Here is a 26,297-nt window from a genome sequence, read left to right on the forward strand (position 1 = left end):
TCACACAGACTTGCAATTCTTTATTCTTGTATGTTGAAAATATTTTGTCTGTATTTTTTAAATAGGTGTGTTTCTCTTTGTAAAGCTGGTTACTTAAAGCAGATCATCAGTAAGAACAGTTTGTTTGATGCAATAAAAATAATTATGTTGGGGAATGTTTTTTTATGGTTGGCTTGATTTGTGGGTTAATGGAAAATTGTGGTAAGTAAGTTTTGGAAGTAGTAGCAAAGCTGATGTAACCAAGGACAGTTTGGCTTGACTGAAGAACCATGGAATATTTCAGGGCACTGCTTTCCCCTGCAAATCATTAAGAGTAAAACGAGTACATGTTCAGAAACTTTGAAGTACAGCTTCTCAGCAGCTTGTTGCAACAACTCTGGTTGTTTGGGACGAGACATTCAGTTATGGTTTCACTGTTTGTCTGAAAATTAAAGGGAATGGCAGTCCTGCAGGTGAAGTGGTGGAGTAGGAGTCAAAGTCTTCATTTAACAGGACCTCTTTTCCTGAATGCAGATTCAGCAACTGCTTTTGATAGCCACAGTCACAGCAGCCCAGGATTCAGAGCAGCTCTAAAGCTTTAAGAGACAGAAGTAGGTGAAGGAATCAATGCTTCTGTTTGAACAGCTTCAAGTCTCGGCACCAGCAGGGAGAACAGTAAACCAGGGGGGTAGTGCCAGTCCTCAGAATATCTGATCAGTACCTTTAGTAGCTAAAGGAAACCTTTCTATCTAATTAAAGCTTTGGGTTAAACTTTAAGTTAATTCCAATGTTCTGTAATAGCCTGGAGGTGTGGTGACAGATGAGACAGTAGCAAAGCATTGATTCAGAAGTTTTGAAGGGGAAAGATGTTTTTCAGTGGCTGACTGCACTGCTCACTGCACCTTCAGCAGGTGCCCTCTCCAAGACAAAGCACTTCAGATGTGTGTGTGTCTCTGTTGAATAGGAAATCAATGGATATCAGCTCTCATTATAGCTGAGCTATAATTAGGCTTGCTTTAATAATGTCTGTCCTGTGCCTTTAGAACTTGTCTGTATTGTGTGCTAATTGCGCTCAGCAACTTTTAAGTGGAACAGGAAACACAGGGAGCACTTTTTAGCCAGCTTCAATATGCTATTAGTGAAGTCTTTAAGTTAACAAGTAACTAGTGGATTTGTAGTTAACAGAAAAATAAAAGGAGGTGAGGAGGACAGAGAAGTGGTTTAGCCCTGAGTGGTGCACTGCAGTCTTTAAGTCTTCAAAGAGAATGCATGAAGAATGGTTACCCTGTCCATTTAGCTAGAGCTATTAATATTGTAGTACTCATGTCTTACCATTGATTTCTGGTTTTAAAAGGGTTAAAGGAGCAAAAGTCAAAGTCCTAGCAAAATTAAATGTCCTACTTTCTATTCTGAAGGCAGTAAGTCAGTTTTCATTAAGAAATTATCTAAAGTAATAAAAGCAGTAGTTAAAAGTATTTATAATTGTGATTTGTGTTTAGTTCAATGTATGAACTGCACAAGCTTGATGGACTGATATGTACTAAGGTCATAGTTGGTAATGTTTAGGACACACAAGTGTTACATAATTCATCAATGGTCTGTGTATGACTTATCCCTGAGATTTCTTTGTGTTAATGTGCTTTACCAAAACCTCAGGGAACTTGTTCCCTGTACTCAGTAGATTGTGCTATGAGCACTGTTTACAGGCTGGAGTTCAGTTAGATTAGTGACTGTTTCTCTAGCAACTGAAGGCCATTCACAAGCCTTCACCTCACAGGGTTAGATATTTTCCTTTGTAAGGGAAGACATGGGGCTAATTTCCCTTTGTTGCAAGTTCCTGTGTACTGTGAAAATGCATTTAAAATACCACTATGCAACTGTTTTCACAGTATGCAGCTATAGTACAGTTGTACAGGAGCATCATCTCAAAAATGCTTTATTCGCATCTATTGGCAGTAAAAGGTAGGCCAAGGTTTGTGACCTGTGCTGACGATGTTGGGAAGCAAGAGAGGATTTGGAAGTCCTACAAAAAGCTGATAGATTTGTATCCCACAGGTGAAATTTTGTTTTACTGATTCTTTTAAAATACGGTCTGAGTAAAATCAGCTAAGTAGTGCAGGGGAGTTTTTGATGGAAAATGTACTGAAACCAGTTGTTTGAGGGATTACAGCCTTTATCTTTCAGGCTTGTAAGCCCTTGTATGCAAACCATGTTTTCTGGCAAAGGGGTGTCCATTGGGATTTGATATAAGGGTGGAAGGAGCATGGGTTTATTGTATTAAGATGGTTTCTTAAACCAAGCATCTTGATTGACTAAAGATCTTAAGCTGTAGCAACTGTTTGTTCCTAGGTGACAATAGTGGAAAAGGCAGACAGCTCCAGTGTGCTGCCCAGCCCACTGTCCATCAGCACGAAAAACAGAATGACATTCCTCTTTGCCAACTTGAAAGACAGAGACTTCCTTGTACAGAGGATCTCAGACTTTCTGCAACAAACCACTTCAAAAATATACTTGGATAAAAATATTTCTGGAAGCTATATCAGCTCGGATGATGAGGTACGTGAAGGAACATGAATAATTTGCTAGAAGAGGATTTTAACTGGTGTGGGGAGAGGAAACACCTTTACGTTTTTGTAAAGCTAAACCTTTAGGCACAGAAAGGTGACCTCTTTTTTGTTAATGCCTTTGAGCTGAGGTGTTAAAATTCGTCAGTTAGGATATCTATCTTTTTCATGTTAACCTAAGAGAAGTGTCATAGTTAATTAACTGGTTAATTGAATAGTACTCTTAATATCTATTTACTTGTCCAACTGAAATGTAATTCTGGAATTCTAATAATTTGAAGAAATTATCAGTTGGCATGAAGCTCCTTTTATTCAAGACTTTAGCTGCTAAATCCCATCTTTTGATTCTTCTGAAAACAATGCCTGAGCTGAGCTGGTTTGTATGTGCACTGCTAGTGAACTTTGGAACATTTGACCTAACAGGAGAAAACCAGCTCTGTCCTGAACATCAAATGACCCTGTTCTGAACCACCTCCTTACATATGTGTGCAATGTAAATAGTTCTTAAAAGTTATGATTAGATACACTTTTTTAGATGCTTTGAATGTCAAGCCTTCTGCTGAATTCTAGCTTTTATGTGTGAAATTCAGATCGTATAACAACCTCATCAGTTCTGTTAAACCCAGCAAAGTACAATAATTCAGAGATCAGAGTAGAAGAGGCTTTTGTGGTGTATCATTTTGGTATTATGTTGGTATATCTCACATTCCAGGTCTGTCCTAAGCCATGCCTTAGTACTGTCCTGTGGAGCCCTACCCTGTTTGCAATGTGTGTCTTAAAAGAATTTTTCTACTTGCTTTGTTGAGGGTGAGGTATAACTACTGTGTTGTTGGATACCAGAGCATGTAGGCATGTACAGTGATGGAACTTTTGCTGTAAATGGATCTAAGTGTTCTACCTACTGAATTATAAACACAAATGAATTGTAAGCATTTACTACAATTTGTAATATGACTGCATATCTAGATATGCGTGACTGACTTGCAATTTCAGGCATTTGGTGTGAACTGCTCCATGAGATTTTACTGTGATACAGTTTCAAAGCTGATTGAGAAGTCAGAAAATCCTTTTTCTTCAAAATACTTTTCTTCCAAATCACAATCTAGTAGTCCCATGATGCTGACAGATCAAGGGAGCTGGTTCAATTGCCCAGGGCTACTTAGGGGTAACATTACCCTAGCAATTCTAGTTCTAGAATTTGGTTGTGGTTCAGGAGAGCTGTTGAGAAACTGGAAGCTATTTCATTATTCTCTCTCTACTGGTCTAATTTCTGCTGGCTTATGTTTTTGTTAACCGTTAGCATGTATACATTTTGAAGTAAAGTGAAGTAAAAAGTCCAGACACTGGTTCATCTTTATGCCTGTTTTGCTTGTGACTGCTTTCTACAGGTGTTTACAAGGTCAAGTAGTTTAATTTCTGCCAGCCCTCACAAAAGCTTGAGCTCCGAGTCGGAGGGAGAGCGACAGTTCAACCTCAATGATAATGGCATTCCAACAGCAACTCAAGCTTTAATGACAATGTATCGGCGCAGATCACCTGAGGAGTTCAACCCTAAGCTGGTAAAATACACTTCTGAGTGCTGCACCTGACTGAAAAGGCTGGCAAATTATGTTTGCCTTAAAACCCATGTTGCTGACCCAGAAGAGTTTCATTCTGACAGACAGTTAAGAAGAGGCAGTATTTTTCACAGAAGTAAAGGCATGAACATATTGTTGTTTTACCAGTACAGATCACTTCACTACATAAAAGCAAACGTGGATGTAATTCAAGGGGATGTTGTATTCCTGCTCTTAAGCATAACTGCTTCTCTTAGCAGCAAGGTCTACTGGCATAGAAACTAGGGAATGGGAGGAGGCAGCCCATTAAGAAGGTAACTGGACTGCAGCCAAGTTATTTCTTGCTCACTTGGAGGGTTAGGATATTGCAGGCTTTTTAGCACTCAAGATTTTAGTGGGTCAGAGTGTTAGAAAGAGAAACTGCATCTTTATGCCTGCCTTTCTTTGCTTTTAGGCCAAGGAGTTCCTGAAGGAACAGGCGTGGAAGATTCACTTTGCTGAATATGGCCAAGGGGTCTGTATGTATCGTACAGAGAAAACAAGAGACCTTGTGCTAAAGGGCATTCCAGAAAGCATGAGAGGGGAGCTTTGGCTGCTCTTTTCAGGTAGGTTTCTGTTTGAATGGGTCTGTGGGATATAAGCAAAAGCAGGAGGGAAGAAGGGAATTCAGAGGTGATTAAAGGTGCACATAATAAGTGTCTGAAAACATTTGGAGTAAGTAAGGCTGTGATTGTTAGCAGGCACCAGACAAGTTTAGACAAGATTTCTGTTAGAAAATGCCCTTTCTCAAACAGGCTCCCATAATTAAGGAGGAATACACAAAAAGCAGAACACATGCTTGGTAACCAGAAGCCAGTACTTTAGGGACCTTCTAGATGTTCAGCAACCACCAGCAAGCCTAATTCCCATTTATTTAATAATTTCTGGATCCAGTTAAGCTTTTAGCCTTCACAGCAATTGTTGCAAGGAATTCCAAAGGATTCTCTAGGTATGTGTCCACTTAAAGTTGGTTTTTTTTTGAAGTTGAAGAATTTTATTACTAGTTATATGGAAATCCATCCTACCTCAGGCATTCGTCATAACCTATCACCATATGCCTTCTTTAGCTCTACTCTCCCCAAGATAATTACCACAGCTACCCACTCCACTTATGATGTGAGCACAAGGGCCTTTTTTCTGATGACCTAATGATGCTTTCAAGTTTGTTCTCTATTTCTTCCCCAGTAATATACAGCCATGTACATTTTCTCTTTGCTGCTGGACACTAGAGGAATGTTTTTGGAAGATAGATGCAGGAACGCAGAACTCTGTTTTGTGTCCTATTAACAGCTGGTTTGGACTAATGTTCACTGTGTATCTATAACTCATATTTTCTATGTAGATTACTTTGTGCTACTGACGCTTGATTTTGTTTCTGGAGAAGTTGTAAAATCAGTAGTGAAATCTCATAGCAGCTCTGTGAGCATGTAGTGGTTTCCCTAAGGCTGAGTGCCCTGCCCAGGATGACAGCATCATTTTCAGAAGTAGGAATAGAACTCAGGAGGTTTTGTCTCTTGCTTTTTGCTGACATGTCATACTCTCTGCAACCAGGCATTATTCTGCTCTGTTCCCAGGGCAAGTAGCTTTCTCAGAGACAAGTTTTGAGTTATTTAGGATAACCAAACCCACAGCCAGCTGCAGAGGGAGCTCATGATACCATGTGACTGCACAGTTGGTTTGTTCTTCACACCTCCTGTTTAGTTCTGGCTGAGAGGGATTTTAACCTCATTATGAAAATGCCTGTAGAGAAGACAGGAAGGGCTGATAATCACCAAAGCACATACTTCTAAATCTTTTAATCACCTTTAAAGAAATAATATTTTCATGTTTGCTTTCAAAGTTCTTGGTGACACTGGGAATGGAAGGGGAGCAGATTATCATGTTGAAGTTCTGTACCTGCTAAACCTTCCATTTTCTCCTGGTTTTCATACTGTTCTCCTACTCCTAGGAGCCATTAATGAAATGACCACTCACCCTGGCTATTATGAGGACCTAGTGGAGAAGTCAATGGGAAAATACAATCTTGCTACAGAAGAGATAGAGAGGGATCTGCACCGCTCCCTTCCAGAGCACCCTGCATTCCAGAATGAGATGGGTATTGCTGCTTTAAGGAGAGTCTTGACAGCTTATGCTTTCAGAAATCCAAACATAGGATATTGTCAGGTAATTGAAATACCTGGCACTCCTTCAGTTGCTGGAATTCCAGTTCTTTCCTTGCAGTCCTGTTCCTTCAGTCGTGCACGTGGGGGTTTGGCTGTGTGAAGCACGCTGAGGTGTGGGTGGTGCTGTGAGCTCACAGCTCAGTGCTGCAGAGAGGCAGGAATGCTGAGGCCAGAGGGATGTCACACAAGGGCCTGCTCTAACAGCAGTATTGGCAGCACACATTGAGAGAGATTTTCTGTAAGCATAATTTCTGCTCATAAAGCTAGAAACTGGACAGATGATAGCAGAGCTGTCTACAGAAAATGACAATGTACCCTGAAGAAAGGTTATTTTCATATTAACAAAAAATGCCCCCAAAACCAAAACACTTTGTGTTCAGCCTTAAATTTTTATTTATTTTTATCTATTTTTATCTGTCCATCTTATAGTGAAATGTTATTCAATGTATTAGTTATAACCCTCCAGAACCTCCTTTCTTCTTTCAATGATGCCATGTCATCATTCAAAACAATGAAAAGAAACAAAAACAGAAAACAACCGAAAAACCAAGCAAAAACCCCCCAAACACTTTGCAAAAAAGAAAGTATCCTAGGAGATATCACTGTGAGTCCTATCCATATATCTGTGGAGTTAATGCTGACCCCAGTGCATGGTTTTGAGGTTCTTATGCCCATAATTCAAGTCACTTTAGTTTCTGGTCCTAAATAATTCTTTCATACTATATAATTTTGGTTTATCACTAGGGCCTTTTTTTGCCTTCCTGCATACTTTTGCAAAGAAAAAACTTAAATTCATTAGTACTAAGAAGCCTTATTAATGTATGACTTTTAGGACTTCCAGATGCAACTTGAGTAAGTGCAAGCAGTTGTAACAGATACCATCATAAATTATTTAATAACACATGAGGTACTAAGTAATAGCTACAACACTTTTAAAGATTATTTAGCAGAGAAGCAGTAGAAAGGCATTTCAGCTCTGGTCCCTAAAGCTGTCACAGTAATTAATAACCTTGAGATTTGGTTCAGCTACAGTGAGAATTCAGGCACATCCCTGGTGCTGTGGGAGGTGTTTTGGCTGCACCAGACCCAGAGCATCTATGGCAGAATATCAGTAGCAGTGTAACAGATGCTTGCAGACCTGGCTCAGCCCTTGATTAGGTAGAAAAATCTTGATTTCTTAAAAAAAAAATCTGCAACACAAAACAAACAACCCCAAAAAAACGCACCAAAAAGCCCCAGTGAAACAACAACAAAACAAAAGAAAAGCCTTACAATTATTCTGTGATTTGAAGCTTTTTTAAGCCTTTCTTTGAGCACTGGGGAAACACTCCTGTTTTGACAGGGAAGTACTTGAACAGTTTGGGATCTGCAGGGAGAGATGTAGCTACTTTCCTAACCACTCTTCTGCCCAGGTACAGTGCTAGATATTAAATAATTGTATTTCCCTTTCTTTTAGGCTATGAATATTGTCACTTCAGTGCTCCTCCTTTATGCAAAAGAGGAGGAGGCTTTCTGGCTGCTGGTGGCTCTGTGTGAGCGTATGCTGCCTGACTACTACAACACAAGAGTTGTTGGTATGCTTTGGGGACATTTTTGAAATGACAGTATAAAACCTAACCAAATTAACTGGTGTTATTTGTACTGAAACAATGGGTAGGTGCATCTGTGCGTGCTAGTGATGAGCCAGCTTGCTCAGGAGAATAAAGGCAATTTCCTAAAGAGGTAACGTTATTGTTAATAGTTTATCACCTACTTAGGATCAGATGACATTCTAAATTGGGATTAAGTAAAGTAGATTGTTCAGAAAAGGTGGGAGGCTGAAATTTGAGTTTTAAATTATCCAGTTAGCTGATTAAGGTAAGGTGGAAACAGGAGCTTTAGCAGTTTGCAGTAGGAGTCATTGTGCCTGTGCCTCTGATGTGAAAGGGCACAAGTATCAGAAAGCTGTTGTTGTCAGATGAGCTTCCTTGTGTATGTCAAAGACAGTGACTTCAGTTTATCATGGAATCTGTTTTTACTACATCTCACAAATACTTGAGATACCCAGCCTTCGAAATTATTCTTCCTGGCCTGTTTAAAACACTAATGTTGTGGCATGGGAATGTATAATACAGGGTTCTCTTGAAGTAAATCTGAACCCTCATAGTCACCCTGGCCTCATTCAACAGGTGATGCTGAGGTCTTACTCCAATTAGTAATGGTAATATCAGCCACTATGTAACTTCTGCTAGTGCTAGACCAAATCACTCTGTTCTTATTTATTATGAAGTGCATTATTAAAACAGAAAAAAACTTATTACCGTTCAATTTGTATGTATAGTAGTTTCATTGAGTCTGTTATTCATTTGAAAGTGAGAAAATGAGCATAAGCACATGCAAAATATTCTTAGGTTTTTAATTTATATATATAGAATATATAGATTTTTTTTCCTCCCCTAAATGGCAATGTATCAGTCGCTCCTGAATTAATTCAGCCTTATTTATCTTCAACAGGAGCATTGGTGGATCAGGGTGTCTTTGAAGAGTTGGCTCGTGACTACATTCCACAGCTTTATGACTGCATGCAGGATTTGGGTGTAATCTCCACTATCTCCCTGTCCTGGTTCCTCACTCTTTTCCTCAGTGTAATGCCATTTGAAAGTGCAGTGGTAGTTGTGGATTGTTTCTTCTGTGAAGGAATAAAGGTGATATTTCAGTTAGCACTCGCTGTCCTCGAAGCTAATGTAGACAAGTTGCTTAACTGTAAAGATGATGGAGAAGCCATGACAGTCTTGGGAAGGTATTTATTACAGAAAATTAAGTATCTTTGTGTTTGTGGTTTTGGTTTTGGTTTTTTTTTTTTTTGCTTGCTTTTCTGATTTGTATTCTATGTTGAAATAGTAAATTTAAACCAGTAGCGTAATGTAAATCTTTTACATACTTGTAGTCTCCTTTCATCCATGTAAGGTACTCCTTATATTGTTTTAAAATAATGCTAAGTGACCAACAAGATACAAATTCTTCTTTCAAGACATTTGAATAAACTTCCCAGACCTAGTTATAGAAATTTAACTTGATTCATTATTTTAGTGGATTGCATGAGTTTTGTTACTTCAGCCTGCTACCTGTTAAGTATTAAGAAAAAGCCTGGGTGTTAAGGAAAATTGTTTTGGGAATAGACTAAGTTGGACTCAGAAGAATTAGGTAGGATCTTGAACAAATAGATTTAAATGGCTTGAGTAATTTCATCAGAACTAGTGCTGCTGAGTGTAACCTCTCATTTTCTTGGGCTTGGTAGTGGTGTTTAGTTTTCCATATGCTTCTGGAACTTGGGAATTTTTTTCATAATAAATTTCAGTAGTATAACCTTAACTCTTCCTAGGCTTTATCACTTCTACATGTAATAATCAATATGTAACCTGTATGCTGTTAACCCTCAGAAGGGAGGGCATACTTGAATTTCTCATTTATTTTTTTTTTCCCCCACCAGATACTTGGACAGTGTAACTAATAAGGACAGTACTCTTCCTCCCATTCCTCATCTTCATTCCCTGCTCAGTGATGATGTAGAGCCTTATCCCGAGGTGGATATCTTCAGGCTAATCAGGTCTTCCTATGAGGTAGGATAAGACTTCTTAACAGGAACTTACCAACTAACACAGCTTCTGCTTCACAGAGGAGTTTGATACTCTAGTTTGGCTTTGCTTGAAACAGAAAGAACATAAAAGAAATGCAGACTCATCTGAGGAGCCTGAAATGGAGCAAGGAAGAGGAGTAGTTAGACTTTCTTCTTCTTTTAACCAAGACTTTTAATTGGAGCTGTTTTCAGAGAAGTGTGAGGCCTCAAAGGAGAGCAGCCCACAACCAAAAAGCGATCTACAAACAAAAGGCTGAACTTTTAATTTGAAAGGAGTTAATTCTCATTTAAGCTTTTTTGTGCTTTTCCAAACTGAAATAGTAGTGAAATCTGTATGATTTCAGAAGACCTTTCTTTTATCAGTGAAACTTTGTTTCTTTTGCCTTTCATTTACTTAAAAGTGCTGGTTGTGACCATGGGCCACTATATACTCTACTGTCACCAAAGCTAAAAGAAAATCCAAGTGAAAGGAGCTGCTAATAACTAATATCTATTAAAGGGCAGGACAAAGCCTACAAAACCAGCTAAAATCTGCAGACTGGTTTAATTGTCCTTAAATTTTAAAAAAAGCCATCAGTTAAAATATGTCTGGTTACACTGACATACCCATATTTCATAAAAATCAAGGAACAACTGTAAAGATTTTTTTCTCTTTAATTTCCATTATTCCCTTCCATTGACATGGAGTTGATTTAGCAGTAGCACAGCTTTCTCAAAGGCACTTCCTATGCCCCTAAACCCCCCTTGCTTTAATATACCACATTTAATAAGGAAGTAGGCAGTCCTTAGTGTATTCTGTGCTGAAGGGAAAAGTGGATGATTGATAGATGTCAGAATGCCCAGGCAGGTGTTTATGTGAAGCTGTGTTTCCCATGCATTTTTCCATTTTCGTCATCAGGAAGATTGCTTTCATTGCCTTAACTGCTCTAAAATGACTCATCTGACTCCATGCAGAGCTAGTTTGTCTTTTTGGGGCTTTGGCAGCACGGAACCTTGTATGTCCTTCTAGGTAAATAACCAACTGCACTTCAGTATAATTAGGCAAAACAAGTAGCATGGTGAGTGAGGAACCATGAGGAAAGCAGGAGCTGGTTGCAAAGAGAGAATTCGTTTCAAGAAAGCTGCTGTTAATTAATTTATTTTAAAAAACCTTAATAATTCTATAGTAAACTATTAAGATTCAAAAACTTTAGGGCACCTGTTATACCTTTTATGTTTCTTGATTAGTTATGTGCACTCAGGGCTGGGAACTCACTGATAGCTTTGTTACAGCTACAAAGAATGAAATATAAACTAAACGAGCATATTTTTGTTAATTTTTAGAATTTAAACTGCTAAGAGTGCTTTCTGGGTGACCATCTGTTCTTAATCTTGTAGACATTTATAATTTAAAAATAATAGGAAGACCTATAGCTGAAGAAAACGTGGGGTTTTTTGAGACCTTTGCCTTCCCTCAAGCATACACACACCATCCCCAAGGAGAGGGGAAAACCTTGTCTCTTCCAGATTGTCCTGTGATATTTGTCATGGAAATGTGATCCGTCTGAGAACTTGATGGCACTGGGAAAGTTACAATACATGAATTGTTTTATGAACACCTGCTTTCCACCGTGCTCTGCCACTGTCCAGCTCTTAGGTAATCATGTCAGATGCATATATGAGAAGTCTCCAGTGGAAGTTGAAAGGATGCAGAATTGCTTGGTAAATAAGAGATTAGCACCCCTCTCTGTGGTGATATTGAGCAGACTTTCTACTTTCGAAGAAGAAATTGTCTTTAAAGAAGAGAATATGCATAACGAGTGCATTTTATACTGCCGGTACTTTCTTAATTTACTGAAAATAATTTATCCTTCCATTCAATTCGCATGTAATTCAGAAGCCATGGATCCTGGTGTCATAATAATTACAGTAGAAGTGACTGAAATAATGCATAATAACTGCAGTTTTAAAAGCCTGTGCATAACTCACTAGCTGTCTGTGGAGTGTAGACCCATAATCAGAGCTGTTTCATGTTTAACTCATTTAGTTTGTGTGTTAGCTAGTTAGCTGATTACTGGAATAGCTGTGGCCTCAGAAGATCTGTCATTTTAAGGTTTTGTGAATAACTGAAATACCTCTGTGATACCTGATACTCATGAATGTTTATCTACATTCTGTTTTTGTCAAAAGACTTCTTTATCTGCAACATGCTCACAAGTACATGAAGCGTTTTTTTACTCCCTAGGGACATGATAAAGATGAGCACCTTTATAGATAAATGCAGCTTTAGCATGAATTTCATTTTACAAGGATATGCCAGCATATTTGGACCTGCTTATGTAGATGCATTTGCACTGGAAATATAAATCCATCTTGTATGAAAGTGTGTCCTGCCACCCCTTTGTGCTTTCCATGTGGTGTAGTTGATGTCTGGCATTGTTGTTCCTGCTGATCATCTTGCATTCCTAAGTGTGTGGATTTTGGATGGCAAGAAACTTCTGCTTGTAATACTTCTACAAAAATGAATCTTAGGGATTAGGCATTCCTCTGCATGTGAAAACATGAAATATTATTCCTAATAGGTTTTCCCCCTATGATGCTTTTGTAGTATGTGCAGGAGCTCCCTGACACTGTTATGTGCATTATGAAAAACACTTCTGAAAATAAGACAAGGATATTAAAGAGCACATTTTCCTAGTGGCAGTTGCATTCTTGCTACTTTGTTTCAGATCCTCAGAATGTAAGGACTGCTGTACTGTCTCAGCCATTAGAGATCCAGTTAGTTTAATGTTCTCTTTCTGTTGTGATTATGAGACATTCCAGGACAAGCTGAAATAGAGCTCTGCAGGAGGACTTGCGAAACAATCTATTCACAGGGATGTTGTAAGCAAGAAGTTTCTACATACTGAGATTACAGTTTGAACTGAGAGAGTTTGAAATTGAGTAAAGACCTTTCAAATTAAAATAAATTATTGGGAAAAATAAAATCTAGTGATATACTCCTAAAGTCTTTGTAATTTTGTAATGTGTATGAAAAATGCGTTAACAGCAGTTTCATTTGTGGTACATCATATAATTAAATCAACTTTCTAATAAATTAAAGGCAAGCTGAATATTTTGAATATTAATACACAGACAATCATGTACTACTTTTTCTCTTTCAAGAAATTTGGAAGTATCCGGGCAGATTTAATTGAACAAATGAGATTCAAACAAAGACTGAAAGTCATCCAAACCCTCGAAGATACGACAAAGCGCAATGTGGTCAGTACTGAAATAATGTTCTTTGCACATAATACGTTTAGTCAGTTTCTGAACTTAACATAGCTTTCCAGTGAAACATGAATTTCATGTCTGTAACTGTTAATGTTGTGTTTCAAAAGGTACGAACTATTGTGACAGAGACTTCTTTTACCATCGATGAACTGGAGGAGCTGTATGCGCTTTTCAAGGTAAAGCTGAGTGAAGATAAGATCATGTGCCTCTAGGAAGTGTAAATGTTCATTTTTGCTGTGGGACTCTGTCTTTTCTAAGCGCCAAGTCAAGTCTGTCAGTTGTTATTTGGTATCTTGATACAAACTTGAATTAGCTGCTGTATTATTGATATACAAAAAAATCCTAAACTCAAGCAGCTTTTAAAACATCGGGGAAGGTTCAGTTCACTAATTGATTTGTCCATGGAAAAAAATATATACTGCTAAAAGTATAAAATGAAAAATTGGAGAGAGGCTTTTGATCAGTCATTAGAAACTAAACATATGTGTCTCTCTACCTGACCCAAATTTTGGAATTTATCACAATTATTCTGTTATCTCTGATAGTTAATACTTTTGTATAGCAGTAGCTGATTTTTGCCATTGTTAATGCTTTAATGCTTTAAATGGGAATTTAATGCCACAAAGTGATGTGTCTTCGTAAGTTGGTTGTACAGCAGTGCCATTAGATCCACAAATTTAAAGGTGAGCATTTGAATGTGTTAGCTTCACCTTCATGCACGCTGTCTTAAGTTACTTTCTTCCTCCGTTTTGTTATAACAAGAGATCTTTTTTTTTAATATCATGAAGAATTTATATCCTGTTAATTTCCCGTCTGTAACAAGAAGTCCAAGTTGTCCAAATCCTGCAGTGCCTTCTTTCAGTCTTCCATGAAGTCAGTGAGACCAAGTCCAACAGTCTTCTCTGGTTAATCACTGTGCAGTGCTGGGATCTTTTTCTCTAAGCTTCTGAATTATTTTGAATTAGATTCTGGCAAAATCAGCCCCAGAACCTCCACTGACTTCAGTAAGACTGAAAGAACAGTACATTATTCACTGTTTTTGAGAATCTACAAAAAAATATTTCAAATGAACAGCTATTTTCATATGAGTAAGGGTTAAATAAGGATTTCATGAGCCTTCTGACTTAGCTGCATGATGAGGGTGACCAAGCACAACAAGCCTGGGAAGTCACAGCTCTGGCCAAAACAGATATTTCATGTTTCATCTACCTGAAAGGCAGGAAAAGTTTTGCTTTATCTTCTTTTTTCCTTTTTTTTTTTAATAAAGGGATGGTTTTTTTATGCTGTTTAGAGGAGAAACCCCTTCCAAAAGCAGAAGGGCTGGATAAATTGAAATGCATCTGTTATCTCGCATTGTTTTAAGAATGCATGTGGGAGAGTTGTTTGGGATTGTTTTTGTCATGGAGAGTGATGAATTGTTTCTAAAGGTGCTGACAGTGTCATGGTGTTTGCCTTCTGTTCAGGCAGAGCACCTGACGAGCTGCTACTGGGGAGGAAACAGCAATGCCACGGAGCGGCACGACCCCAGCCTGCCGTACCTGGAGCAGTACCGCATTGACTTCGAGCAGTTCAAGGGCATGTTTGCCCTCCTCTTCCCCTGGGCCTGTGGCACCCACTCAGACACACTGGCTGCCCGCTTGTTCAGGCTTCTGGATGAGAACGGAGATCTGCTCATCAACTTCCGTGAATTCGTCTCTGGACTAAGTAAGGAGGATGCACAGCGCTTTCAAACTAACGTGACAAACCGTCTTGTTTCTGTTCAGCTCATTGTATCATGCCTGTGACAGTGGTTCCCTCAGACCTTAGCAGGTGAATCTGCACTAGGCACTGGTGTATCACACTGGGAAAAGGACAATACATGAGCAGATCCATTAGGATCTGAGGATTTCACCGACTGCTAACTCTCAACACAAAATCTAACAGCAACACAGGTGCTTAACGGTGTAGTTCCCCTAGGCATTAGTGAGAGTGTGAAGTACTACCTCTCTTGCTTCTGAAGTCAGTAACCAAAACTGCAGAGAGCGGTTTGGAAGTCCCCTGAAAAGGAGAAAATGGAGGTGCAGGTCAGAGAGGGAGGCTTGAATGTTTTTAGTCTTGAAGAAGCAAGATTTCAGGACATGAAACCCGACGTTGCGAGGCCCAGGATTAACGTGAGGAAGCAAAGATGAGGCAGGAGCCGGCCCCTCCTTTTTTAAATATAGCAGGAGTTGTTTGCTCTAAGTGACCAACGTCTCACCATCTACCACGTGTCATTTCGTGGCAATGTGGAATTTCTGCCAGCTCTATATTTTGATTCTTTTTGAGAGTGAAAAGGTTTCCTTGTCTGGCTTTCAGCAACTCTTGGTTAATTAACAGTATGTTGAAGCATTAGGGCTCCGAATGCAGCCTTGCATTAAAACCTCTGTACAGAAGTAGTAGCACTTGTTCTCTTGTAAGTGCAGAATAGCTCTGACAGTAAAACTGGCTGCACGCCTCCCTTTCACACCACCCCAGAAATCCCAGTGTTTCCTGTGATGCAGTGATTTGTGTTTGAGGTACTGTTCCATGTAACACACTGGGGCCTTTTGAGGACCCAAAATTAACTACTCTTCCAGTTTCCAGGATGCTGTCAGTAACAGTCAACCAGCTATTGATTGAGACAGCAAATTTTGGAACCAATAAGGAGTAAGAAGAACAAGGGCCAGTATGGAGCACTGTGAACAGAAATTTATGTAAAATGCACAGATGTGGCTATAAGCCAACATGACTGAACTAAAATCTTCAATGGGCAAAACAATCAAATGTGCTCATTCTGAAATCTCATATTTTTCAGAAACTAAGCCCACTGTGGTGTAATTTGAAAACCACCTTTTTTTTTCCCCTAAAAAGTAAATCAACTCTGCTGACACCTTTTTCAGTTGAGAAGCACATGAGTGGTAAGAAGGACAGCATAGTCAACAAAAGAACAATGGGACCTGTTTGAGCATATTTCACCATGCCCCAGGACTTTTAATCATTCAATTTCTTTTTCATTGTCCCTACAACAAGTAGCTCAAGAACCTCCTACTTCAGGTGCCTCTAGGGCCTCAGCTGAGAAAAGATGGAATAACTTCATGTATTCTTTATGTTTACTCTGTGCCCTGTTACAATAATATACTCCAGATATAGGAGTGGTTTGCCCAATGAGTTGTGCTGCTCAGAAGAGGGTTTCGGCCTTGGTTAGGAGCTCTTTAAGTTATTCACTCTTGACAAAGCTCCCCTGCACTCCTGTAACACACTGGATTATTGCACGACAGCTGTTGACTGCACATCCAAGTAAGCTACAGAGCCCTGAATCCTGTTTTGCAGTTCCCTGTTGATGGAGGATGCAGAAGTGCAGCCCATTCTGTCCTTTGGTTATGTCATGTTGCCTTTGCCAGAAGAGAATGCATTATCTGCATGGTGTGGTATACCAGATGGGAACATAATGAGGTTTTGTGCTTAAAAAGGACCACGTTGAAAGCAAAATGGCTAATGTAGTTGTGCTCAACTTTTTTTGGCCTAACATCTGTATTTATTGGAGTGTTAAGCTTTACAAGAGACTGTGATTGTTAGTACTTGCCACACCACACTGTAGTTTGCATAGCAGAGGTGCATTGACACAGTCACCTATAAGGTAAAGTACATCTCTACACAATCTAATTAGTAGAAGTTAGTTCATTTATTTGTGGATGGCATGTCACAACAAGTGAGATGTATGAAAAAGTCTGATTATCTGTTATTTAGTTACTTGAAAACTAACTACTGTCCATTTAATTAATTGGAAGGAGGGGCTTCAATAGACCTCTTGGATTTCATACAGCTAATTCTGCTGTAGACCAGAAACAAGTAAGGGCTTGATGTGGAAAAATCACTAGAAAGCATTGCCTGAACATCAATTTAGCCCATGGCTAAGCTATGATGAATGCTGTTTATTTGAATTTATCTCTTTTTAAAAAAATTTTTTGGTAAATATCTTACTGCTCTGAGACATGTGATGTTGTTATTAGATCCTCAGATCAGAAAGTTTGAAGTCCACACAAAAAAGGTCTTGTTAAGTTCCAGCTGGAGGCCTTTCTGAGTGATAATGCCATAACCATAGGCAGAGTTTTATGAAATAGGCATTTAAAAAAGGACCCAAGATTGAAGTACAAAATTCAGGGTAGATTTGTCTGTGTTCTCTTACTGTTTTTACTGTATGAAGTCGAGTGACTGCCTTATGACCTTGAGCTTTAGAGGGGTACAGTGCTTCCCAGAGTGAATGTAGCAGCTGTTATTGTGGCAATAACAAATAAAATGGCACAGAATGCTGACTAGTAATGTACTGCATGTAATGTTGTTCAGGTGCAGCTTGCCATGGAGATCTTACAGAGAAGCTGAAGCTACTGTATAAAATGCATGTTTTGCCTGGTAAGTAAATCATGTTAAAATAGCTCTTGTTTTGCTGAGAACAGGAATTTGGAGCAGAGTTGTTTATGACTGGCTCTCCCAATGAAAAATTAATTTGTGAGAATTACTGTATCTGTTTATGCAGCAGTAAAATAAGGAAGCTTCTACTCTCACCAGACAGATTTGGAAAGTCTGAAAGCACCCTCACAGCCCTCAGTTGCTCCCTCCACAAACATATAAATGTCTCTTGCCTGTTTAGCTGGGGTTGGTGATACCCTCCCAGCATAAGTCCAGTGTTCTTCAGCATATGTTACCACAATGCACTCCATTTAAGAGTTGGAAAATTCAGCTAGTTTGAAATGTTCCTGCATGTCCTGGCTCCTCATTTCTGTCCCCAGGCTTTCTTCTTGGTTTCCCCTCTGGGCTGGCACAGCTGTTTGCAGGGAGAAGCTGCAGATTGTTTCATAGATGTGTTTTCCAGGGAGCTGTACAAACCTGGACTCTGCTAAGTGAGAGAAGCAGTTCAGGGTGGAGAGGGGATGAAAACACCTCAGAACAGTTCTGAAAATTCTCTGCAGGAGCTGTGTCCTCTCTGGCTTGTCAAGCACATGCCATATAGAACCTGCCTCTGCCCTTACTGAGCATTGCTGCTGCTTGGGTAGTTTAATTCTTGTGCACATCTACATGCTGTGGTAAACATATCTAAAAACTTTGAGAGGACATTCCCCTTTGTCTGCTTTGAGCATGGCTGATTGCTCCCAGCTGGTTTTGCTTGGAGGTAGGCCTGAGTGATTCAGTAATTTAAATGGGAAAAAGTACTTCAAATACTTTCTAAAAATACTTAAAATTAAAAAAGACATCGAACTATTACCAAAAATATCTGGTTTTAAGAATGCAGTTTCTCATATCTGGGGACTGGCAAGCTCATTCCAAATGATGACAGATTGTTTCAAGGTAGGAAAGAGGGCAAGCCCTGCTTAGGACACGCTGAGCTGTACAGAAGAAAGTAATGGAAGTTGGCCTGGGAAGATGGGTAAGCCAGCCTCTGGAAACAAACAGCTCCTTGTGATACAGTATTGGATGTTGGGTAAGCCAGCCTCTGGAAACAAACAGCTCCTTGTGATACAGTATTGGATGTTGGGAAGGAGACAATTCAGGTCCAGTTGTTCATCTCCTGTGAGTTAAAAGGAGATGATTCCTAGCACATCACACCCTCGTACTTCTAGAAACCTGCATTCTGAATGTATTAATGGAAATATCTTTCAGTTTTTAATTAAAGGGTGAAATTTTTAATGGAAGAATCTTACTGTGTTGCTTAGATCCATCCCCTGAGCAAGAAGAGCCAGACTCTGCTTTTGAAGCTACTCAGTACTTTTTTGAGGACATCACACCAGACTGTACACATGGTAGGCATCTTTTGTCTCGGGCATGAGAAGATGAGGTGATGCATTTCAATCAACACATCTTTTTAGGGAGCTACTTTTAAATTGGATTAAACTTTGTTAGCAAAGTATTCTCTGTAAAAAGCATTATGAAGCATTTGTATATGTGTTGCTATCTTGAGAGGTGCAGGCATGTGTTCACTCAGTCCCCCTGAATTGTGCATTGCAGAAGTACTTGTAGAATAACTCCGTGTGTTGTAGTAGGAGTAATTTTGTGAAGAACAAGAATAAATAGATTGGCTTTCAAGATGTATTTGGATCAGAACTTAAAACATTCTAAAACACTGAGAGCAAAAGATACATCAAAATGCAGTCCAGCAGTTTGAAATCTCATGTGCCCTAATGAGAGCCAGGGTCTCATCACTTCTGCTTTATTGACTTTCTCTTTCTTGCTTTACTTGATGTGAAGTTTCTTTTTGATTCAAGACAAATATAACCCATCCTTCAGGTTATAAGTGGGAGGAAAGTTGTTTGAAAATACAGGTAAGAGTTAATAGTCCAGAAGTGGCAATTTCAAGTCCTGAGAGGCAATAGAGGATGCACTAGTATAATCACCAAACATGTATCATGCCAGGAGGTGTGTTGTGTTAGCATGGGTTAATCATTGTACTGTGTGGACAAAACCTAAGGTTGTCCCAGCCTAAGTAGTGATAGTATAAATTAAATGGAATTTATGGGCAGGTTTAAGGGTAAACAAAGCCATAATTTATACCTGTAATTTTTACTCTGCTTTGTTTTGCAGAGCTGGTGAATATTTGTAAACGTTTTGTTATTTTGCACTGTGCACATGAAAACAATGTCTGTATCTAAACCTAAATCTAAACACTGATCTCTCTCTCCCCCTACCCCTCCACTTCCTAGTTGTTGGCCTAGAGAGCAGGAACAAACATGGAGTAGATGATGGGTTTGTTACAGTGAGTCTGAAAACAGACAAAGGTATGCCTGGTGTCTCCTTGTGAGTTACATCTTTCATTTCATGTAAAGATGCTCCTTTTGAAAATGGGGAATAAAGGTAATAATTTGAGCTTTCTTCATGGACTTTTTCCTCCATCTCTGGGTAATTTGTTGGCAATAGGCAAGAAGAGCTCACAAGAGAATCGAAATTACCTGAGAATGTGGAGCCAAGAGAATAAATCCAAAGCAAAAAACACAAAGGACTTACCCAAGCTGAACCAGGTACTTCCGCTGCCACTTTTCATTAAATTTAAACTTTCTTCACATATCTGTAAATATTCAATGTATTAACACTGAACAGAGGTTTTATTTTGAGCAGATACTTTTTTACCAGAGTAGCAGTCAGCTGATTGCAGAAGTTTATTGTTTACAAAATACTTTTAACTGGCATTCAGCTCCCAAAACATCCCAAAAATGAGATAGACGCATATAGGAATGGTAAAACGTATTATTTTGATCCTTAGACAAAGGATGTGACGCTGAATATCACCAGCCAGCTCTTAATGCCTAATAAGCATAACCTGAAAGTAGTATTTTATGTTTTGTAATTTGTATTGCTAGTCTCAATCCCCTCAGGTCCACAGCTGCTGAGGAGGAGGAGACCCACTGGGATAGCTCTTTGCTCCAGAGCATGCAGGGAAGGTTTATTTCCTGTAGAACAGTGATTCTTACTTAAGGTAGCCCTGAGCAAATCTTCCCATCTAATTTATCAGTTTTGAATTTCAAATACTTGTATCCAACTAAGTTACTCCTGTCAGCTAAGTGCTGCAGCACTTCATTTTTCATTACTTCTCATCAGTTTTAGCAAACCCTTAGTTATACTTAGCATCGTTCCTACAAGAAAATCCACCAAAACCAATGCAGAGCGTCTCCCTGCTCACCCTCTGTTGCCCTCCTGTGGCTGCAGAGAAGTGTATTTGTGGTATGTTGGACAAAACATCCCATAATTTATTCTAAATACCTTTGAGAGAGGCAGCACATCTGACTGCCCAGTCATAGAATATGCTTCCTAGACTGCACCTGCATTATTTCAAATTTCACTTTAGTCGCATAAACTCTTGTGTCCTGCTTTAATCCCAGTGTTTTAAAACTGGTTTGGAAGATGTCAGCATGATTTTTTCCTGCTCTCGTTAATGTTCCTTCCCCCTGTGTTTAGGGGCAGTTCATTGAGCTGTGCAAGACAATGTACAACATGTTCAGTGAGGACCCCAACGAGCAGGACCTGTACCACGCTACAGCTGCCGTGACCAGCTTGCTCCTGGAGATCGGTGAGGTTGGGAAGCTCTTCAGCATGCAGCCCCCCAGTGACACAGACAGCAGCAGCAGCAGAGCCATTCAGAGCGAGCTGTTCCAGAAGAAGGAGCACCACCAGTGCCCCCTGGAGCAGCACAAGGCGTTCCGGGGCAGCCTCGGGGCCGCCGAGGAGGAGGCCGCTGGCTCCGACGGCGCCCTGGGGATGCAGATGGAGGACATCAAGCTGGAAGACTCTTCTCCCAGGGACAATGGAGCCTGTTCTTCCATGCTCATTTCCGATGACGACACGAAGGACGACAGCTCCATGTCCTCGTACTCGGTGCTGAGCGCGGGCTCGCACGAGGAGGAGAAGCTGCACTGCGAGGACATCGGGGAGGACACGGTGCTGGTGCGCAGCAGCCACGCGCCCGCCCTGCGCAGGAGCACCAGCATCGACAGGGACTGGGCCATCACCTTCGAGCAGTTCCTGGCCTCCCTTTTGACTGAGCCGGCGCTGGTCAGGTACTTTGACAAGCCTGTGTCCATGATGGCGAGGATCACTAACGCTAAAAACATCAGGATGAGGGGCAAACCGCTCACCTCGGCCAGCGACTATGAAATCTCTACTATGTCGGGATAAAAGGCAGTCGGGTTTTTTATTTCATTTTTTCTTTTTATTCTCTATTTATTAGTAGCTGGCAGAGGCCCTGCTATTTTCAAAACATAGTTGTTTTCACTAATGTGAAAATGTTGGGGTGCAAACATAATTATCTTCAAGTATAATCACTCTTTCTGTGGGAAATGTTACACATGCAAATTTTATTCAAGATGCAGAAAAAAAATGCTTGTCAGTGGAGTGTGTGTATTATTAATATTGCTGTCCGTGTATAATGGTAAAGATTAGTTATTAATTTCTAAATGTAAACTTAATGCCAATATTTATGAGCATTTTTAAAATAGGCATATATAGAGATCTGACGCTTGGGGAAAAGAAGCCCAACAAAATGGGAAGAACCTAAAGTTTAAAGGGACACTGTCAACCTGAAAAGGACCTCAGGTGAAAATAAGTTCCAGGCAACATTCTTGAATCATAATTTTATTTAGTTTTTTGGGTTTTTTTCCAAAGAGGAATGCTTTGATTTTACTTTTCTGAGTATATGAAAGACCACTTCAGTGACACCTGCCTGGCTCCTAACTTCCTGTGCCTGAGGCTGGTATGCTCAAGTGCAAGTGAGAAGCCCATCCCAGCCTAGCTGCCAAATCAGGCAAAAGTGGATAAATGTGATGGTTTCTGCCCATTTGCCTTTCCCTGGGTTCAGCAGAGAGAAAGCCCTTTCCCAGCTGGGTCCACCAAAGGCAGATCTCCAGCATGACCCTGCCCAGGGCTGTGGACTTGGAAGCTTTGCTGGTGTTCTCCAAAGTGTATGCAGGTCCCAGAACAGATTGGTAGAGTCTCTTTTCAAAATTTGAAGTCTGTTTTTAAAAGCTTAGGAAAAAAAAAGTATATATATATATCTGCTTCTAAGGCTGGATCTACAGCACATATAGCTTAGTTCTTAAAACTAACCTTTACCACCAACCTATCATATCCTTGTTAGATTAAGAAAATAAAAGCCTGTATTGCATAAGTCTTTATTTACTACAGTGTAAAGCAGCAGTAATGAAAAGAAATCTGCAAGATAATGTAACTGAATGTTTAAATCTTACTGAGAACACTGTCACTTTATATGAAATGAATAGTATCCTGTATTGACTTACTGAATAGTGTGTTAAAATGAAAACTGGAGCACCTGCACTTTGAATCCTTGCTTTTTTATACAGGTACTTGGGATTTTTTTTTTTAGATTTTGTTAGCTGTTTTTTAATTCATATTTGTTCGTTTCAGGATCATGCCTACATGCCTAATCTTTATTTGCTCTTTTGAGAATATTTTCTGTAGAATACTGTTGATTTTTATACTCCTGTATAATACTGCATCCACGTAACTTGCAGATTTTTTTAGCACAAGCTATGTTTAATTCTTTTGTTTTAAAAGAATGCTTTTAAACTGTCAGATTAAGTGGTTTTTAACCACAAATAGGTAATGTGAACAAATGAAGTACACTGCACAGATTTGATTTTTAACTATTAAAGTCATGCTAGAGGGAAAATGAGGTGGTTGTGCTTTATTACCCAGACAAATGTTAGTATGTCTACTGGTAACAGTATGAAAAAGCACTGTAGCCTTTCTGCTGTGACTGTGGATGGGTTTACATATGTGTCAAATAATGATATTAATCTGAAGCCATAATCACCATTTTGAATGCTACTACTTTGTTTTAATTAAGAAGCCAAAGCCAGAGTGGGGGCTTTATTACAATGTCTGGCAGCTGAATAAGCTGTCATGGAAATCTTCAGCACTAAGAATTAACATCTTTAAGTGGACTACTGACCTTTTTAAGTTTGCAGATCCCTAAAGTATTTCTCTGTAAGGTGTCTGTTATGTTAAAGTGAATTTAAGCCTATCAGCAAGCTTACACACACCCCTAGGGACACACAGGACACAGCTCCAAAACATTTTTCTCTCAGGAGCTTGTCAGCTTTGTTCCCACCCCACCCACACAGCAGGGGATGCAGTGGTTGACAAGAATTATTTTGCTGTTCGGGCTCCTGTAACAAGAAGAGGCAGCCACAAGTGGATCTCTGGTCAATTTACAAGGCAACTTTTTTTCTTTCGTTTTGCTCCTTACCCTCCTGAGCACATCAGCAAAGCTGCCAGGTGTGAGCCAGGTCCTCTTTAAGAATGCATTGCTATAGGTAGCAGGCAGGTGAGCTGATCTTCCCCAGTTTTGTTGGGATCAGGTGCCCACTTGATCAGGACCACCTGGAAGTTGCCTGTTTGATGACAAGCTCTGCTGTGCCCTGTTCTTTAGTAGCAGTGTGGGAGCTGGTGAACAGAAAGCTACACAAGAATTCAGCTGGTGAATTATAAAATACAATGGTGTGAAACTTTGGGGAAATGTTAGTATTTTTAAAGGCTTACTGTATGTGCAGCTATGCTACACAGAAAGTGAGTATGGCTTCAGAAGTACCTATGTCTTGTGCTTGGATATGCAATCTATTTATTCTGTGAATTGTAGAGTTCAGTTGGGGCTGCTATTTTAGAGCTTTTGGTAGGTTATTTTATACAGAACTTCCACTACTAAAAAAAAGAAAAAAAAAAGGAATTTGAGAATACTATTTCTTTATGGCTTTTCTTCCAGTCTGTCTTTCAGCTCAGTCAGAAGCTGTTAACACCTGGAAGTTCTGTGGCACTTACCTCCTTCATTGTAGCATCTTGCAGCTCCTGAGTTCCAGGTGTTAGAGATGAGGGTTGAGACTCGCAAACATTTTTGTTGTGTGAGTTGTGTTACACTGATAAGAAGCTCACTATGTGGTGTATTGAACCTACTGGAAAAATGACATCCAAACGGTTGCAAAGAGAGAAGCACTTTGTGAGTTCTTACACAGCGATGCTGGAGCTTCTGTTACAGTAGAAGTCAGGTGGTGTGTCAAATTCAGATGGTGGAGGCTGGTGTGGGATATGTGGTGTGGCATAGAAGGAACTGTGGGAGAGAACAGGAGCAGCTTGAAAGCAGCTGGTCAGGCAAAGAGGGTGCTTCTGCTTGGAAGGCTGTGTAGCCAGGTCTGGCCCCTCCCAGGTACTCCTCAAGCTGCTGGGGGAGGGCCTGGCAGAGGGGCTTCGTTCCTCACCTCCCATTTTGCAGCATCAGAATGGACCTGTGGTAACTGGGTTTGTCAGCAGTAGCTGCCATACAGGAACTGACAAAAAAGCATCAGGAGGGGTTTTAATTCCATCAGAATGCTTACAGCAACACAAGGAGGCTGCTGCATAAACACAAATCTGCAGCTTGATGAATGCAGGAGCAGTAGGTCAGAGAAGTGTACTGAAGGCAGGGAGAACAGCTCCACCTGTTGCACGTGCCCTGGTGAATCCCAGTGCTGCTGCTCTGCAAACTTCTGGCATCCCTGTAGTGCCCAGTCTGCTCCAGTTCTTGGTAATCCAGTAACAAGGGATGCTGTGGCTAGAAGGCACCTTTTATCAGAAATTGGATATTAACAGTAAAAAGTAGTTGATGTGTTGTGCCCATTTTGGTAAGAAACATGGACTAGTTGGGCACAGAGCAAAACATTTTGAAAAATGAGAAAATACTGAGGAATGGTGTATGAGTTGGTAGGTCAGCTCAGCCTTTGGCAGAGTGTGCCATGGTACTTGGCTTGGCTACTGGATGAGGTTCCAGTGTTCCTTCAAATCCTGGTGTCAGCTCGTGGTGCTGGGGGAAAAGACTGGTCTGAGACTGGAGCTCACCAGTTTAGCTGAGCAGGAGTGTTATGGTGAGACTGAAACTGAGGCAGTTGTATCTGTTACTGAGCTTTGTCCTCTCATTGGAAAAAACATTCCTGCTATGCTATCTCTGTTTCTTTCAACTGGAAGATAGCCTTGCGTCAAGTGCTTTGTCCTTCAAGCTGCAATTGTGACTCTTAACATAATGGTTCAAGTCCAGGCAGCCACCAAGCCCCAGGCACCCACTCTCTCCCTCCCCCAGCAGTGGGATCAGAGGGTGAACTGGAAGGGTAAAAGCCTGAAAACTCATGAATTGAGATAAAGACAGTTTAACAGGGAAAGAAAAAGCCACACACACAGGCAAAGCAAAACGAGGAATTAATTCCTTGCTTTCCTATGGGCAGGCAGCTGTTCAGCCATCTCCAGGAGAGCAGGGCCCCATCACATGTGAAGACAAACACCATCACTCCAATGTGCCCCCTTTCCCCCTTCTTCTCCTCCTTATACACTGAGCATGGTGTCAGATGCTCTGGAATATTCCTTTGATCAGCTGGGATCGCCTGTCTGGGCTGGGTCTCCTCCCTCCCAGGCACCCTCAGCTTCCTCACCAGTGTGGCAGCACAAGAAGCAGAAAAGGCCTTGGCTCTGTGTGAGCCCTGCTCAGCAATAACAAAAACATCTCTGTGTTATCAACCCTGTGTTCAGCACAAATCCAAACCGCAGCTCCATAGCAGCCTCTGGGAAGAAAATTAAATCTACCCCAACCAAAACAATTTAAAATGCTGAT

General features: G+C 40.2%; 1 protein-coding gene across 1 annotated transcript in view; it reads left to right on the plus strand.

Moving 5' to 3' along the window:
* TBC1D9 (TBC1 domain family member 9) overlaps positions 1–23,332 on the plus strand; it is a 46,895-nt gene extending 23,563 nt beyond the window's left edge. Inside the window, exons 7-21 of the mRNA XM_030947138.1 lie at positions 2,329–2,535; positions 3,932–4,102; positions 4,554–4,704; positions 6,087–6,301; positions 7,757–7,874; positions 8,794–9,079; positions 9,770–9,899; positions 13,061–13,159; positions 13,279–13,347; positions 14,635–14,875; positions 17,513–17,578; positions 18,877–18,963; positions 19,861–19,935; positions 20,075–20,175; positions 21,110–23,332. Coding sequence (XP_030802998.1) covers positions 2,329–2,535; positions 3,932–4,102; positions 4,554–4,704; positions 6,087–6,301; positions 7,757–7,874; positions 8,794–9,079; positions 9,770–9,899; positions 13,061–13,159; positions 13,279–13,347; positions 14,635–14,875; positions 17,513–17,578; positions 18,877–18,963; positions 19,861–19,935; positions 20,075–20,175; positions 21,110–21,826 — 2,733 coding nt within the window. The 3' untranslated portion in view covers positions 21,827–23,332. The remainder of the gene's footprint in view (positions 1–2,328; positions 2,536–3,931; positions 4,103–4,553; positions 4,705–6,086; positions 6,302–7,756; positions 7,875–8,793; positions 9,080–9,769; positions 9,900–13,060; positions 13,160–13,278; positions 13,348–14,634; positions 14,876–17,512; positions 17,579–18,876; positions 18,964–19,860; positions 19,936–20,074; positions 20,176–21,109) is intronic.
* The last annotated feature ends 2,965 nt before the right edge of the window (positions 23,333–26,297 follow it).

Source organism: Camarhynchus parvulus, chromosome 4, assembly GCF_901933205.1.
Source record: "Camarhynchus parvulus chromosome 4, STF_HiC, whole genome shotgun sequence".
NCBI classification, from domain to species: Eukaryota; Metazoa; Chordata; class Aves; order Passeriformes; family Thraupidae; genus Camarhynchus; species Camarhynchus parvulus.